The 18,083-nt window shown below is 32.2% G+C and overlaps 1 protein-coding gene across 4 annotated transcripts; it reads left to right on the top strand.

Annotated features, from left to right (window-relative positions):
• The first annotated feature begins 35 nt into the window (after window positions 1-35).
• Window positions 36-17,562, top strand: LOC148283036 (uncharacterized). Of its 4 annotated transcripts, none has more exons than XM_088224147.1 (3): window positions 36-134; window positions 15,836-15,969; window positions 16,378-17,562. In XM_088224147.1, the coding sequence occupies exons 2-3, from the start codon at window positions 15,849-15,851 to the stop codon at window positions 16,920-16,922; spliced, it is 666 nt and encodes a 221-aa protein (XP_088080273.1). In that variant the 5' UTR covers window positions 36-134; window positions 15,836-15,848; the 3' UTR covers window positions 16,923-17,562. The 4 variants fall into 4 exon arrangements, with proteins under 4 accessions (XP_088080273.1, XP_088080276.1, XP_088080277.1 ...); XM_088224149.1 differs by lacking the exon at window positions 36-134 and adding an exon at window positions 11,560-11,941; XM_088224150.1 differs by lacking the exon at window positions 15,836-15,969.
• Window positions 17,563-18,083: the final 521 nt, after the last annotated feature.

The following is an 18,083-nucleotide window of genomic DNA, read 5'->3' as shown; positions in this document are numbered from 1 at the left end:
AGTCATTGACGGCTTTTGAGTTCGCTTTTTATTTCAGTTGTGCAATAGACAACTGGCGAATTACCCAATAATTCATCATGTTGCTTCTTAACAAACTTTTTGTGGTGCTTTCGGCCGTACTGCTGATTTCTGTGGTGAGATATTGCTGTATTTATTAATTTTTAAAAATTATTTTTATACATATCGAACTTTAAGTGGAACCCTTTCCAGAAATCAATATATTAATTATTTATTCAGCGCTATTTCATTTATATCGGGGGATTTAACTTCAAGGACTTCAAATTGAAATTAAAGGTGCAAATTGGGATGAGTTTGTTTTTAAAATTCGAAAGAATGGAAACACACATTTATTTTTTGTAAATTATATCCGACAAATTCGTGGCCTCTGCTAACTGCTAACCGTTGCGTGGTGCATTCTGTAGGTACAATTTTAAAACACCTTACGAATCATTATCTGACAAGATACATTATTACGAATTGAAAGTTCTATCATTATACATTAACATTTTGCAAAACCATTTTATTTTCCATGTCAAGGTGGAATAAAAAAGACAGTTCTGTTTGTAAACAAAACCAGCACCCTGGATATTTTATTATTTATATTTATTCCCTTAAGTTTGTTAATATTACTGTGAAATGTGTAAAATATGTATCAATTGTGCAATCATCTTAATAAATAAAAAAAATGTACAATATGTACGAAAATTTACTATTATTTTTTTTCTACGTTCCTACTAATTTTTACAATATTATATTCTTACAGAAATAACATTATTTTTTTATCGATGATTTTTTTTTCATTCTTTATACTTGAAGGCATTTTGTCATTCAGCTTTAACTTTTTATGCATTAAACTATTATGTGTTTTTTCTAAAGTGGCAGCCATGTTTTATTTCTTTATCTAGCTCTATAGTTACGTACACTCGTGAAATATAATTTACATATAAAATAGTTTGGCATTAGATTCTGTAACAATTTATATTTAAGCACATATACGTTTTATTTTTGTCTTTTTTTTATTCTGATCCAGTTTATTTTTTTTTTTCATTTATTAAACTTAATTATTTAATATGTTCTTTTTCAAAATAACTTTATGTCTCCCTCGTTGGCCAATTGCGATACACAAATAGTGGAGCAATAGTCACAATGCACGGTGGTCCCGCGTTCATAGAGGGGCGGGCATAGCCTTTTGCTGTTGTAATAAACATTCAAAGCATATGCTACTGTATTTAAAAAAATACTTTTTCATAAGAATGACTAATTTCAGAAAAAAACAACTCATTTTTATTGAAATATACAGTTTATTAGTTAAATAAAATAGGAAAAAAGTGTAAAACAATGATGATTAGTATAAACATATCAACATTTTATAATTTCTTTATATCGGTTTATTTAGTAGGTACACAATAATTACATTTTGACACAAAAATACATGGTGAAAAAGTACAAATATAAAACTAAACGTACAAAAAAATAACGGTTTATTAAAAATCTAGTGTAGGTGTTGTCATTTTAGATAAATAAAAATGTCAGCACTTTATATTTACAAAACTCTATATTTTCAAAGAAAAATATTAAAAACTATTAGTTGCACTTTAAAAAAAAATTAAACACATAACAAACTCTTTTGACAAAATAGACTTCTTCTTACGAGGCAAATTCCTAAGGCTTGAAATTAAGGGATCTGAAGTAAGAAGAAGGCTATGTAAGAGATCGGTATTAGATAAAGTTCGTGACATTTTTCGTGTGTTATCGCGCCTATAAAGCTTAATATTTTTGTTGCCTGATTCCGCTGCTTCATCAGATAACTCTCCACTAGACAATAATGCATGTTCAATCACCTCAGACCTATGAATAGGTATTTTATGGACAGAAGGTGGCAAGAAGTACCATGGATATTCCTGAACTAGTTGTTGAGCAGTTTGTAACGTGTACTCCCTATATTTAACTTTATTAATTTATTATTTATTTATTTAATAACTGACATTGTTCATGTTTACAATTTATAAGGTTTAAATATTACAATAAAAGAATAGTTTAAAACATTTAAAAAAAAGAAAGAAGCATTGACAAACATAAGGGACATCGAGACAAAATCTGGACTATTTATTTAGTGCTAGTGTAAATCGTTGTAAACTTAAACCAAAAAAGTCTAGATCTTGTCTTGAGTTAACAATACGACAAGGGCGGGTCATTGGAGAATTTAGGCCATAGTTTGTTCTATGCTGATTGATGAACAGTACTTCATTGTTTCTCAATCTACGTATCTTTCTCTTTCTCTTTATTTATATTATATCCTGATGACAAACTTTGCAGCAAATGGCAACACCTGTCTATCAGATCCTTATTAAGGCCGTAATTATATAACAAGTCAGAGCACTTAATACTTTCTAAAACTTCCTTTTGAGATTCACGTATACGGTTTGTGGTGTGATCAAACAAAGATTGCAATTTTATTTCGGCAGACGATTCTGTGATTTTTTTCCGATGTAAACACCGCTTTTTTGCATTTAATACATTTCGGTAAGATGGAAGAGTATAAGCAGCTCTTTTGAAATGTACAAACTGTTTTATTAATAAATACTGATGTTTAGTTAACTTTGCTTAAACAATGAGAGATAATACTTCGTCAGCACTGACCTGTAAAAAAGATTATTAGATTGATCGGAGTACTTAAATAAAGTATTTACGGCAGAATCGTCTACTTTTGATAAAATTGCTAACCTTCTACATTTTGATCGTTTGCTACAGTCCGCGAAATTCTTCATGTGTCGATCATTTAAAAACGGCATCTCTTGTAGCTGCTCCTGGACTTCCTATACGTTGCGTGGATCCCAAAAGGTCGCATTCTTCTGTCACATTCTACCAATCAGAATATTTACCGACCATTTTTGGCAAACAATACTTGTTTTTTTTTTGTATATGTAATCAATAGGATTTTTTAAGTTATTTGTGTCGATATTTTCGACATCAAGTATTTGTTTGGCAAACACATGTAAAGTATGGCGTTTTTCCACATTACTTACATTTTTAGCTAGCCAAATGTCAAACAAATGCATTTGCGCAAATAAACACTTGTAAAGAGATCCTAAAAAAAAAAAATTACAAAAAAGTCAAGTAATTTTCCTAATATTTTTATTCGTGTGCAATGTACGGAGTTTACGGTGAGCCGTATGAGTAGTATTAGTACTAAACCCCGGAGCAGAGTTGTGCAGACAAATATATATGTATTATTAAAAAAATGTTTTTGTGAACATTATGTAGTAAATAAAGTTGGGGGCCGAGCGGGGTAAAATAGTTAAAAGTTTATGGAAACAAAAATTTAAATTTAAATTTAAACAAAATTTGTGAATTATGTAGCAGGGGCACTATTCAAAAACTACTATTCACTTACGCTTCAAAGTATATAGAAATAATCAAACATACTTTCAACTTGAATTCCAATTACAAAAAAACACACATCAATGACTAATTCTGAGAAATATAGTACAGTTAACACGGTGACTAATAAGCGCACTGATTACAGTAATTAGCATTTCCTTGGATAAACTCACTTTCGATGCTAAAATACAGATAAACCCTTTAGAAATCCTAAGTTGTTTTATACTATCAGTAAATTTGGCTTTTAGTTACTAATTACCAGCAGTGACACATCATAATTTGGACATGACTATTGGAAGGCTGTGACCTACGGCGGGACCACCGTGTAATGGTAGTAAATTATTGGTTTATAATATTATGTTTATAAAATCTGTATTTTTTTGCAAAAGGACGAAAATATTTTTTTAAATAAGTAATGTGTAATTCAAAGTGTGCTGCTTAATTTAATCTCGAGTCAAGAGTAATTTATAAGTATTTGATGCCGTCCCTTTCAAGAATATCCCGATCAATATTTGCATTCATTATTATGATAGGTGCCTTCTTTCTTATTTGAAAAAAAAATATACTTACATTTTGTTTCAACTTGTTAATTTTTAGTAATTAGAACATTGTTTACAAATATTTTTTACACTTATTTGTTTATACATTTGTATAAACCACTTATTTTTTTTTAATTACACTTCGACCGGTTTCGAGGTTACTACTTCATCATCAGGAATTTAACTAATTAAGTGGTTTATACAAATTTATAAACAAATAAGTGTAAAATGTCATACCACAAAGTGAAAAATGTTTTTGATAACAATAAAATATTTTTTAAATTTATTTATTGCATCTTTGTATTATTCTCCTGCTACCATATCAGAGAAAAATTTGCAAGAAGTCTTACATTATTGTACGAAATAATAGGGAAAAAAACCCATTATAATATTTAAAAAATATACATCAATATTAAGAGTTTCATATTTATTTGTACATTAATGGTTCAAAGAACCTTTTACAAAAAAATATCTACAGAAATAATCACAAAAGTAAACAATAATTATGTAGCACATTTTATGAAATATAATACAATGGTTAGAACTAAACATTTATGTGAACATAAAATATAAAAAAACAAAAAAAGAATAAAGAAACATAACATCTCTAAATAAAAGAAATCTTATGTTTTATTTGTATTTATTTTTTTATTTTATTTTATTTTCCCACCACAACAGGCCAATTACAGCGGTGAACTACATCACAGAACACCCAGGCTTGAGAAAAATCACATTTAATTTTTATGTTCTCACCGGGAATCGAACCCGGAACCTTCCGTCTGTGAGTCAAGCGTCTTGACCACTACACCACGGAGACCGCCAAATTCTAGATATAAATGTAACAAAGTACCACTTAAACCAGCCATTGACAGGTCATAAGCCCTGTAGATGCCTAGACTTCAATATTACCTTCTCTTAAATGTTCTTCATGTCTGTTGTAATATGTTAATAACAAAGTAAAGTTTAGAATAATCTTTACATTTGTATATATAAAAATGAATATTTGAAAGTTTGTCCTATATCGACTCGATAACTACCGGATTAATTTACATGCTATTATCAGCAAAATAATCTAATTAACGTGAGTTAGGTTTGTAAATAATATCTTCAATATGTTCATCACAAAAAAAGTTAGGAGAGAATATGTATTTTTCATCGTACTTCCAGGGTTGCATTCGACTAAAATGCATATTCCAAAAAATTAGGAGAATATTGTTTTTTGGTATGTTAAAAAAGTCGGCATTTGAACCTTTACAAACATCAATTATTTTTAATGGATACTGAATTGATTAATTTCCTTACAATTACTTGATTTCCACTTGTCAACTTATTTTTAATTGATTTTTAGTAATGCTTAAATAATTTAAAATAATATTTGACACATTTTTGAAAAACGGATTCTTACACAAAATGCACCACTGTCGGTAAGACATTTGCAAAAAAATTCAATATTTGAAAATGAATTATTTAATTTTGTGGAATTCAACCACTTACAAGTGTCTAGGTACCTTATTAAATTTAATATTAGAATATTATTATTTTTAGTTTTTGAATTCAATCATTAACACGTACCTAGATACTTACTTATCAATGAAAAGTTGTTTTCCTTTTATCCTGACAGCTTTTGCACGCTTTAACGATACAAACATTTTTATTTTCTTTTGGTTTTGAATTAAATGTCAAGGTCACGTCAAAACCCGGCTAGCAATTAAAGAATGACTAAATTTACGCTGAACATAAGTTGAGTATCATAATTTTGGAGGGCTCAGGGTAGACCACGCTCTAAATTTTCTTCATAACACGTATTCCTGGATTATGGCACTAGAGCATTAATTCAGTTGCATACAAAGAACTTAAACTTGAAAAAAATTGTAATGAAAACGGATTCAATACGAGAATAACAGAAGATAATCACTTGCAACATTCTAAAACGAGACACGGACAATAAAGACATAAATCAGGGGTTGAAATTGTACAGAAAACTACCGGACAAAATTAAACAAAAAAATCATATAACTCTAACAAAAGATGTTTAAAATACTATCTCCAACATTAACATGAATTAAAGAAGATAAATTAGTTTCAAATAAAAACATTTAAACATATGAAAATCAATGTATCTTACATCGACTGGGTTAAGTGCTGGTAATTATAATTGTAATGTTTTTTTCTAAATTTAAACGTGTATTTGTTAACATCGTCAAAGCATCCTCATGATTCCCATTCATAATTTCTCTTTATTTATTTATGAAATAATTATTTAAAATTAAATAAAAAAATAAGTAAATAAAACAGCTGATTTTTGTTTTTATTTTATTTTATTGACATAAGGCTTGCACATATTACTACTACTACTAGTACCATCACGCCATTTCTCCGTAGGAGTAGACAGAGAGAATAGACCGCTACACACGTCTTTTCTGTCAAACATTTCATTTCTAGCTTCTTCTACATTCATACATCTTGTCATACATGCCCTTCGGTTCTGCCTGCTTTTGACTTGACCAGACTGAAGATTTTGGTTTATCTGATCATGCCACGTCTTCCTTGATCGTCCTCGTCTCACGTTACTATTTGTTCTTGCCATATATACCTGTTTTACCATTTTTTTGGCACCCATTCGCTCTTCATGACCAAACCATCTCAGATACCCTTTCTTCATCTTATCAATTAAATTTGATTCAAATTTACACTCTGGCCTGATTTCATCATTTGTAACCATACATTTCCTACACACTCGTTTACGAAATTGCATTTTGACCGCGTTCACTCGGCTTTTATCTTGTCTCTATCAGTTCCATGTTTTACTTCCATACATAAGTGTTAAGGCTAAAAAACATTTTTGTATAAGGACGCTTAAAATCAATCATTTTAAAAAGTTTAGCTATTTCTTTAACTTGGAGTTACATTTGCCTTTACAATGAACAACAATAATGGAAGATTTTTTTGCAAACCCTTCATGCACCGCTGATATTACCAAAGAAGACGAAGAACAAATTTATAGGTTTTCAATCATTTTACGTACTATCACTTGTGGTAGAGCCATCAACCCAAGGAACTTTGGAAAATATGCTATGAAAACAGCTTAATTGTATGTTCATTAATATAATTGGTACTACATGCCTGTCTCGGTGCATACAATTTTGCTTTACGGAGAAAATATTATAAAATATAATGTGATATTGCCTCTTGGATAGTTGTCTGAAGAAATCAAGGAAAAAAATATAAAAGTGCAGGCTACGCCATAACAAGAAGTGCAAGAAGTGCAAGAAGCGAGATTGGTAACAAATAAAAATGTTTAATGTACATAACTATAAACACTTGATCCATACATATCAGCTCACGCTCACGCTCAGCCTCCGTACCGGCTGGGCGTGAATTATAGTTTCTCTCTCCAATAGTAGCTTAAAATTCGAAATTAAATTATTAACTGTTAAACAAACATTGTGTTAATGTTTATAAGTGGTCGATGTGTAAACAAAAAGTGGAAAAAGAAGACTATTCATTTTAAAGCATTATTTTGCGCTTTATTCTTACTAAAATATGTGACAAGTAGTGAATAACGGAAACTTTCAAACAACTACAACTACTTTTAAATCATAAAAAAAATACATGAACCCATTAAAATCGTTTAAGAATGTATTAATTTGTGATGCGGACGTACCAAGATTTAATTATCTGGAATACTACGTCCCACGATAAATTACAACAGTGCTACTAAAAGTGAACTTATTGATACATACTCAATAGATTTAAAATATCCTTTATAATGAACTCGTACATACAAAATGATACGTCAATCCTTAAACCACTCTCATACACACGTTTGTCTAATAATAATGTCAAAAATTAATAAAATTGAGCGGGAATTTCATACGCATTATAAAACGAAAAACAGACTAAAATGGTACAAAGTCGTTGGAACAATAGGCTTCTTTCCCCCCTCCGGCAACTACGCGTGGACCGGACCATCTTCTAGGAATTTAGCAAAAACATGTGTTTGCACTTGTGCGATACTGCGACAGTGACTAGTGACTACCAAACATTTATGAAAGCTACCCTTCGGATATTTTTATCTGTTATGCCATCCATAGTGTTGAAGTGCTTTATCTGTTTAGTTTTTTATTGTTTACTTTTTAGCACGAACACTTTACAAATTTACTATTATGCTCAATGTTTGTTGTTGTAAATTTATTGATAATTTTAAGTTGCCAGAATTTTACTCGTTCATGCACTTTGTAGCTGCAAGACGATTAGTAATTTAGCTTCAATAGGTAAATGTTATCAACTATCAAATGTCCAAATTTAGCAAATGAGGTCTAGAATTCCAACCGTCCATGCGCTCAGTAGCTGCAAGACTTATTGTTATCTAACTTCTATTTTTATAAATTTGTTTTTTATTTCATTTTTTTTAATATCACTAAAACTCTATACTTCATTGTCAAATAAAAAATAGAAATGTAAATAGGGGCTAGATTTCTTATTGTCCATGCGCTCTGTAGCTGCAAGACGTGTAATCTAGCTCCTATATATCATAACTGGAGACGAGAAACAAGAATCCTAACCCTCCATGTGCTCTGTAGCTGCAAGACGTCCTGGGATACTAAATAGCCAGTTTCTGATGTCTGCGGATTTATTTTTAGCACAGAATCTGATTGCCAAGTATTGTAGAAAGATTTGAATTGTCTTACGAACTATTGTAAAAAACATAGTTTAAATCTGAATATATCCAAATGCTTCTCATTAACATTTACTCAAAAATTCAATAAAACATCTTATTCTTGTGTATTATCTAACGAATACATAGGTGCCAAAGCTCAATCTAGTGGTTTTGGTGTTATTCTTGACTCTAAAATGCTATTTAAAAACATATGGAATTTATTATTAACAAATAATTTTAAATGCTTGGATTCATTTTTAGGATAAATAAACAATTAAAAAATATAAACACAAACCAAATACTACAAAATGCATTATGTAAAAGCACACTGGAGTATGCGTCACCTTTATGGAGTCCACAATACGATAAATACAAGAATAGCGTGGTGATTATACAAAATAAACTTTTAAAAAGACTCCAATACAAATATGGTAACGTTCCGATAATGGCCACGCTTCAACAAAGGTGAAATTTATCAGATTTGATATTTCTGTACATCATCAACGACAAAATTGACTGTCCTGATTTACTTTCCCCAATAAATTAATATGTACCATTAAACCATACAAGGCATTCGCCTTTGTTTTAAATTAAAAAATATAAAACATATGTTGCAAAGAATTCACCAATCAACCGAGCGATTATTTATTTTACTGAAAATGAGCAACGATTAAATCTCGATATATTTCAGGACTCGGTATGGCAGTACAAAAAAAAGTTAAAGAAAGTTTTGTAAAAACTATTTGTATTCCAATTTATATTTATTTTTTATTTTTATATGAACAAATAACTTTCAAAGCCATTATAGATGTTTTAAAATAATCTTCCTATTTATTTACATTTGCAAACATACATGTAATCGTATTTGTATGTGTGTATATGAGTACTTATAATTGTACAGTTTATTTCAAAGAATTTATATCTGATTATTCTTTTTCTTCTTTGAAATTTTAGTATTTATTATTTATACCTTGTTTTTTTGGATTATTATTCTATTACATCACATGCTTTTATAGTAAAATTATGTTTACTTTATATTTTATGTTATTAATTATTATGGCTTAACATGGGCACAGCCTAATAAGTCTTAATAAATTCATCAATTTGTAAACGAGTGTAATTTTTAATGAATAAATAAAAAAATATTTATGGTGTATTTAAACATTTTTTATTTTTTTATTTTGTGTTTTTTTAATGAGTAAAGTGATGATTATTTAATGAAATATTAATAAAATATTATTTTCATAAGTACGTAAATATTTACCTTCAATTTAAAAGGATTTTGTTTAGCTGTCGTTTTCTTCTTGTTATGACGATCTTGGGTTACGTGTATTGTACAGATTATGTTAACAATCTCCTTATAAACGTAAAATTTGTTAAAGCATTTAGTTTGTTAATAAAATAAAAACACTGTTTTGAAGCAACACGTGCTCTTTTATCGAAGTTTAAAAATTATGAATTTAATCTCAATCCTATTTCATAATTTTTACAATGTCTCAAGTCTTATTTACGCATGTGTAGATCACAAATCAAGGTATGTCAAGTTGTTTATTTGTTTGAGTTTTCATTTTTATTTTAATACTTAGTAAACGTTTGTTATTAAATTTAATTAAGTGATAAATACGTTTGAACTTGAGAAATACAAAAGAACAAAAGACAAAAATTGACAATAGATATAATAAGCTTGATGTGTTAGCTGTTATTAAAAACATGTTTTTTATCGTTAGATAAACATTATTCACGAAATGTCAATATGAAAAATAATTTATTAGTAGCGTCTGTTGGTTTAATATGGTAACATCATTGTTTATTTGTTTGAACTAAATATTGATTAATGCTTTTAGATGAAGACATACTGTTGAAGTATTATTGAAATAATATGATTTAAGGCTTGTATTACGATAGATTTAATCGTCAATATCTCGTTCCAGTCATTCCCAATTCGAGGTAGCTAGAAACCAGGGGCGAATCGTCAAAGTAATCGATTATGCACAGCTTACCATTATATTTGACTTTTAATAATAATAATTTATAGTAACCATGTTTATGGGAAAATAAATATAATAATTGTTATTTATTATAAATCACCGTTTACATATTTCTACAAAAAAATAATAATATATGTAGTGCGCCCAGCGCCAGCACCCAGTCCATTCTCACTGAACGGTGAAACTAGCCGATTACCTCAGCTTATTTTTCCATACAAAAAAGTATTCTGTATTTTTCGTCTTTAACCCAAGTCGCCTTTTTTAGTACTAAAACAAACTTGCAGATGACAAATATTTTTAGAAGATTCTCTATTTTGAAACTAGTATTTCGAACATTATTTCCGAAGGACTATTTTTCTTTGATGGGATAACGTTGACATATTATGTTATGTAAGTACTTTATATGTAGTACAAATTATTGAACATTTTTATTAGATTACCTATAAAATATTTTTTTTTTTTTTTACATTTTACATTTTTTTATTTTTTTTTATTTATTCTTTTTTTTCACCACAACAGGCCAGGGGGGCTAATTACAGCGGTGAATTACATCACAGAGCACCCAGGCTTGAGAAAAATCACATTTTTAATTTTTGTGTTCTCACCGGGAATCGAACCCGGAACCTTCCGTGCGTGAATCAAGCGTCTCGACCACTACACCACGGAGGCCGCCAAAATCACGGTTCGCCACTGCTAGAAACGTTATTTTATATCTAGCAACGTTGCTTTAGCACTAAATTCACATTCAGACAAATACAACAATGAAAATGCTATTAGTTGTTCTTATTTCCATAAGACAACTGGTATAATACTGCTGTGTTGATATACAAAAAAGGATTCAACACCTAATTTGGTAAAATGTCCTGGAATCGTTCTTTGAATTTTACTGCCCCCCTGAAAGCTTTTAGCGCCCACAAAGAGGCATTTTCACCCACTTTGAGAGAGACTGGTCTAGTCCTAGCTGAACGCACCATCCGCTTGATAGACCGCTGTGTAAGCTAGGCCTAGTGTTAAGACGGTTCTAAGTGAGGAGGTTCTGCGCCGCAGACCTCCAGCTGAAGCGGGATGCGGAGCGCTCGGCCTTCACTGGGGTGGCGACGTTCGCGAAGCGACACCCGGCACCGACGCCGACGTTTCCCTGGCACCGAAAGGGAAGGTCGGCGCTCGGCTCGCGGTCCCTGTTTCGTCCGCGGGTCCAGGGTCTCACTGATACAAACAACGTGTCGCACTGGCTTCCTTCGGATTTAAAACCCAGGACCAGGGAGTGGAGTAATAGCCGGACCGGCGCATTATGGTTCCAGAACACCGATTTCGAATCATAAATTTGTAACTTCCATGTTTTTCAACCGAAGTACTTCAAATTCAGCATATAGGTATAAAATAAACGTACTATATAATCGAATAAAAATAGAATTTCTTTACTAGCTAAACGTAGATTTTATTGAGATAAAAGTCATAAATACAAAAAAAGCTTACTTCAAATGAATTAATTAAATCTATAATAACGTCTTTGTTGTTAAACGAAAGTACTTTAAATTTAGCACAAACATAAAAATTAACAAACCCCACCCTATGTTAGTTTATGGTGCTCTGCTATGTTGAACGATCGACTAAATTAGCGGATAGGAATTTGAGCTCTATTTCTTAACTAAGTCTGATTCATTTTCGTATGTTAAAATTTGTCGTCTAAAGCTTGGGGCGAAATTACCCGACGTCCTAAATTATTCTAAACACCGTCTCTCTCAGTTTTACGGAAACAATGTAATGAGGAAGAAAGGAGTGTAAATTTCTCGAATACAACTTCAATGAAGTTCATTAAAATGACAAAAGCATTGGAATATCCAATTACATTGGAATGTCAAAAAATGTTGAAAAAAGAACAAAATTTTAATATTCTTTATATTATTTTGCTCTAATTTGTAACAAAACACTGTTTAAAAGTAACATTATACATTTTTAGCCGTTCAATTCAAGAACCTATAAAAATGTTTGTCAACTTTGAGGTTATAAACATCTAAACCAGATGCATACGGCTGTCAATTCTGTATAACAATATTTAATAATTAATAATTTAATAATTAATTAATTTAATAAATATTTAATAATTTAATTAATTTTATAACAATATTTAGCCATATAAATATTGTTAGTACTTTGGTCCTTCTTCTATTTCCAAAATGTATTTATTTTATGAACGATCTTGAATGTAATATTTACATTTTACATTTTCAATCAGTTATTTTTTATTTTATTTTTACAAATACTTCAATTCTGGGGGGCATTTTTATCGATTTGTAAGTAACTCATTATTAGGACATGGGAATCAAGTGGCGGTAGAGTGGGGTGCGAACCTCAGACCTTTGATCTGTGAGTCTGCAACACAAACCGCGGGACCACAACCCGATTCAGCGTTATGTACTTCGAAAAAATAGATATATCCTCAATAATGTAAACAATAATTTGATTTTTTTAATGTTTAACTTATATAACGCCGTTTTTGTAATAATTTTTAACAAGAAACATACGAGGGTAGGCTGAAAAGTAATTCATACATGCTTGTAGAACACAAAAGAAAATAAATACGAATGTGTCGGACAGTTAGTACTCGTATATTAAAGAAGACCTCCTTGGCTTCAAAACCGTATACCTATTTTTTTTTTTTTAACATAGTCACCAATAAGCGTTTTACACATTTCTCTTTACGAGTGACAAGTTTTTTGATTCCTTAAGAGGACATCGCCCGAGTGTGGGAAAATAAATTTCGTCAAAATGGTTCCAGATTACTAACGCATACAATTGCAATTTTTGAACACACACTGTTTTACGTGGCATGAAGGATTGCATAAATATTTACCTGGCAAATGAATTTCCAACTCGGAATGAAATTGAATTACCCTTATAATTTAAATACTTTTACTTTTGAAATTTAAATTCCATGCTCGTTTTTTATATGAAATATTATATGGCCGAGTTTTATTATAAACGCATTGACCGGACTAGCTCAATCAAAAAATATGAAACCTCAGATAAAAGGTAAGGTAAATTAGGGTGAGCCACCTAGAAGGGGTCAATTTCAAAAGAAATGAAACAAAATATAATGTCTTCAAAATAAATATTTGGTTGATGCAAAAGTTATGACCGTTTTTTTAAGATCCTAGGTAAAAAAAATTTCTTCAGAAATGATGAATAGTATCTTCTTTTAAATGATTCCATTGTATATAAAATGGTTTCCCTCTACTTTCTATTCAGTTTTAGCATGGCTAAAGTACAGTGAAGAGCCCTTGTATTTTTTCAAAATGTCGGTCGATAAAGTGCATTTACGTCATTGTTGAATGCCGATCAAAAGCAAATGCGCAAACGACTTTCGCAGCAATGTTTGGACCGATTCAATAAAGATCCAACCAATTTTGTGCAACAATTTGTCACCATGGATGAGACATGGATCCACCACTACACGCCAGAAACGAAATAGCAGTCCAAGCAGTGGGTGGAAGCCGGTATTTTAGCGCCGAAAAAAGCGAAATAGATCGCATCTGCCGAAAAGGTCATGGCCAGCGTGTTTTGGGATGCGAAAGGGATCCTGTTAATCGATTACCTTGAAAAAAGCAGAACAATTACAGGCAAATATTACTCCAACCTTCTTGACCAGCTGAATTCCAAAATTCGCGAGAAGAGGTCTGACTTGAAAAAAAAAAAAAACCTTTTCACCAGGACAACGCACCTGCACACAAGGGTGTATTGGCGATGGGAAAACTGCGGGATTTGGAATACGATTTGCTCAATCATCCCCCTTCTTCTCCTAATTTGGCACCCTCAGACTTCTATCTGTTTCCGGAAGCGCTTCGCGTCCAATGAACAAGTTGAGAGGGCCTTAGATGAATATTTTCACAGTCTTCCAGTCTCTCACTTCCGAGAAGGAATATTGATGTTGTAAAAACGCTGGACTAAGTGTGTTAAAGTCAAAAGAGATTATGTACAAAATAAAACCATTTTTAAACTAAAAATTGCAGTCTTTCATCGTCAGGCCGAGAATTTCTTACCTTACTCTCGTAAGTCACTCTTCAATCACAAGAGTTGGTCTCTTTTTTGGAGAGTTACAGTCATAACATTTACAAGATGTGTAAAAGTAGATTTGTAAAGAATAAAAAAAACAACACAAACCATTTATGAAATTTATTAATTTAAAAAAAGTAGCCATTCTTTCTGCTCCGGCCAAAGGGTTAAAATGACTGCTGCATCATTTCATTTCATCAAAAGTGAACCCCTTTTTGGTTGATGAGCAGCATAGATTCAGATTTGGTCGATCTATTGAATCTAATCTTGTGATATTCACTGAATACGTGTTAAGAGCCTTGGATAGGGGTCATCAAGTGAACTGCTCAAATAATGATTTTTCTAGGGCTTTTGACAGGGTGAATCATGAGGTGTTGCTAAGTTGATTACATTAAATTGGTTTCAGTAATAAATTGCCAATCTTTTTTTCAAACCATTTTAAAAAGAGGAGTCAATGTGTCACTTATGAACTTTTTACATCTCAACCTTTTCTTACATTTTCAATAGTCCCACAAGGCTCTTATTTAGGTCCATTTTTATTCTCCATTTCCATATGACCAAAGATTATTTCTTGAGATTTCCACCTTGGATGATTACCACCTTCTCTAGTCTTATGTAAATAATATATTAGATTAGGACACTTAGAACTAGTACAATTTCAATGTTTTATATTTTGTAATACACGAGGGTATTAAAACTTTATGCGATACTGTATGGGTGAGTGTTCACTCAAGCGAACTTCCAATGTCTAATACCTGGGAGTTATATTTGAAGCTAAACTGAAATTTCCTACTCGCATAGGCGCTATTTTTGATATTGCGCGCAAAATCTCAAAATTTGTTTTCCAAACAGCTAAGGTGTTCTTGAATACTCGTATTTTCAAGTTATTTTATCAAATATTGGTGCAAAGCAGACACCAGTGTGGATCTCTGATCTGTGCGCCCTACAAGATTAGTACTATTTTATGCTGCAAATAGTTCAGATAAAAATTTTGATTCTTCTTTACTAAAGGGAGTACGAATACTATCCGTGGTTGTTTCCATTAGACTTCATACTGGAAATGCTTGGCTACAGTAGTTTGGAAAAAAAGAGATGATTATTTGCTGATGTATCGAAACGTGGTATTACAATAAATTTATGTTAAGTATTTTTCCTTATGTTACTAATAATTACCTTAGACATAGGCTTAAGCTGTTTTATCTTCCTGCTTGCAGAACTAGCCTGCCAATGGTAATGCAAATAGGAAGAACAATGTCTTTATTCAACCGTATCTCTTCGGATATCGACATGTTTTGTGTTACTCAAAGAAAAATCAGAGAGGATACCTTCCTTTTACTCTTATTACTAGGTATTTTTATCCAACCATTTTATCATATTTATATTGTATCCCTGTTTTTTTTTCTTGTTATGTATACCTTGATTAATATTTTTGTAATATACATAAACGTATTAAGGAAATTGAAGAATATAGTTCTGTGTGTGAAATATAACAAGAACTCTGGGCGAATGTTTTTGACGCGATGGCTACTCTTGAGTAATATTTCTGAACAAGTAAATCAAAAGGAGGTATGTCCACTTCGTAGTTGAGAGGTTGGTGCGTTGGCCTACTGTACTCGAGGTTGCGGGTTTATTTCCCGATAGGATGGACTAGAAATATTTATTTTAACAGTTATTTTTTTTACATTGCAATATTTCATTGTCTTTGGGCGTAAATCTGAAGACTTTTTATGTAATAAATTCATATGAATGTTTTCAGGATTTAGCAGCAACTCAATGGGCTCCTACGGCTGCTCCAACGAATGCACCAACAGCAGCTCCTACAGCTGCTCCAACGTATGCACCAACAGCAGCTCCTACGGCTGCTCCAACGTATGCACCAACGGCAGCTCCTACAGTTGCTCCAACTTATGCACCAACAGCAGCTCCTACGGCTGCTCCAACCAACGCACCAACGGTAGGTCCTACAGCTGCTCCAACTTATGCACCAACAGCAGCTCCTACGGCTGCACCAACAGCCGCTCCTACTGTAGGTCCTACAGCTGCTCCAACTTATGCACCAACAGCAGCTCCTACGGCTGCACCAACAGCCGCTCCTACGGCTGCACCAACAGCCGCTCCTACAGCTGCACCAACAGCTGCTCCTACGGCTGCACCAACGGCAGCTCCTACGGCTGCCCCAACATATGCACCAACAGCCGCTCCTACGGCTGCGCCAACAGCCGCTCCTACGGCTGCACCAACAGCGGCTCCAACGCAAAGAACAACATGCACCACAAAGAAACTCACAACGTGCAAAACTAATAAACCTACAACGTGCACAACCAAGAAACCTACAACATGCACAACGATGAAATCTACAACATGCAAAACAAACAAACCTACAACATGCACAACCAAGAAATCTACAACATGCACAACAAAAAAACCAACAACATGCACAACAAAAAAACCTACAACATGCACAACCAAGAAACCTACAACCTGCACAACCAAGAAACCTACAACATGCACAACAAAAAAATCAACAACATGCACAACAAAGAAACCTACAACTTGCACAACCAAGAAACCTACAACCTGCACAACCAAGAAACCAACAACATGCACAACAAAGAAACCTACAACATGCACAACAATGAAATCGACAACATGCAAAACAAAGAAACCTACAACATGCACCACAAAAAAACCTACAACTTGCACTACTATTAAACCGACCACAATATGCCCAACTAAATTCCATTTACTGCGCAAATAACAACGTGTAGACCAACTGCTCAGTATTTTTTCATAATCACTATGAGATGAGATTAATTGCTGCAGTAAAAAATTGTCTAAATTATTTGACCGTAAATTAATATGTACCTAACCGAATAATTCATATCTGAAAAAATATGTTTTTATTAAAAAGTCCATAGAAATATACGTTTTTACCAAAGTTTATTTCATTTATTTATTTAAAATTGATAACTCATTGATGAAAATGTTTCACAACATAAATTTTTAAATATAATTGCAAATAAACAATGACACTAAAATTTAAGTATTATAGATGCAGCACGTGATGTAAACAAAAGTAAAGGGAAACTTTATTCAACTCAGTGACCACAATCGAAATTTTTGAAATTTTTGCTAGAACATGGAATCCTACAAATACAAAAACTGCCATTTACAATACCAATAAAGCAAATTGGGAGAGATTTTTCAAAGACATAAATTTAACTTACCCTTGCTGTTAAGGAGTGGACGAGGTATGAAGAATACCTCGTCCTAAGACGAGGAAAATTTAGAGTGGAGTGTATTTTTAGGAGGGAAGGTTGCGCAACTTCACTAACCTGCTGATGGATGAGGCGTGACAAATGCTGGAACCCTGGTGAAGCTGGTGGTCGGAAGACGCTGACACAGCTTGTCTGGATAGATTTGGCGGTATAAAATGACGCAGGCACAGCTCGCTTGTGGAAA

The sequence above is a fragment of the Micrasema longulum genome, unplaced genomic scaffold, assembly GCF_059751315.1.
Source record: "Micrasema longulum isolate JH-2025_06_02 unplaced genomic scaffold, ASM5975131v1 h1tg000268l, whole genome shotgun sequence".
NCBI classification, from domain to species: Eukaryota; Metazoa; Arthropoda; class Insecta; order Trichoptera; family Brachycentridae; genus Micrasema; species Micrasema longulum.
This window is presented reverse-complemented; position numbering and strand designations above follow the sequence as displayed.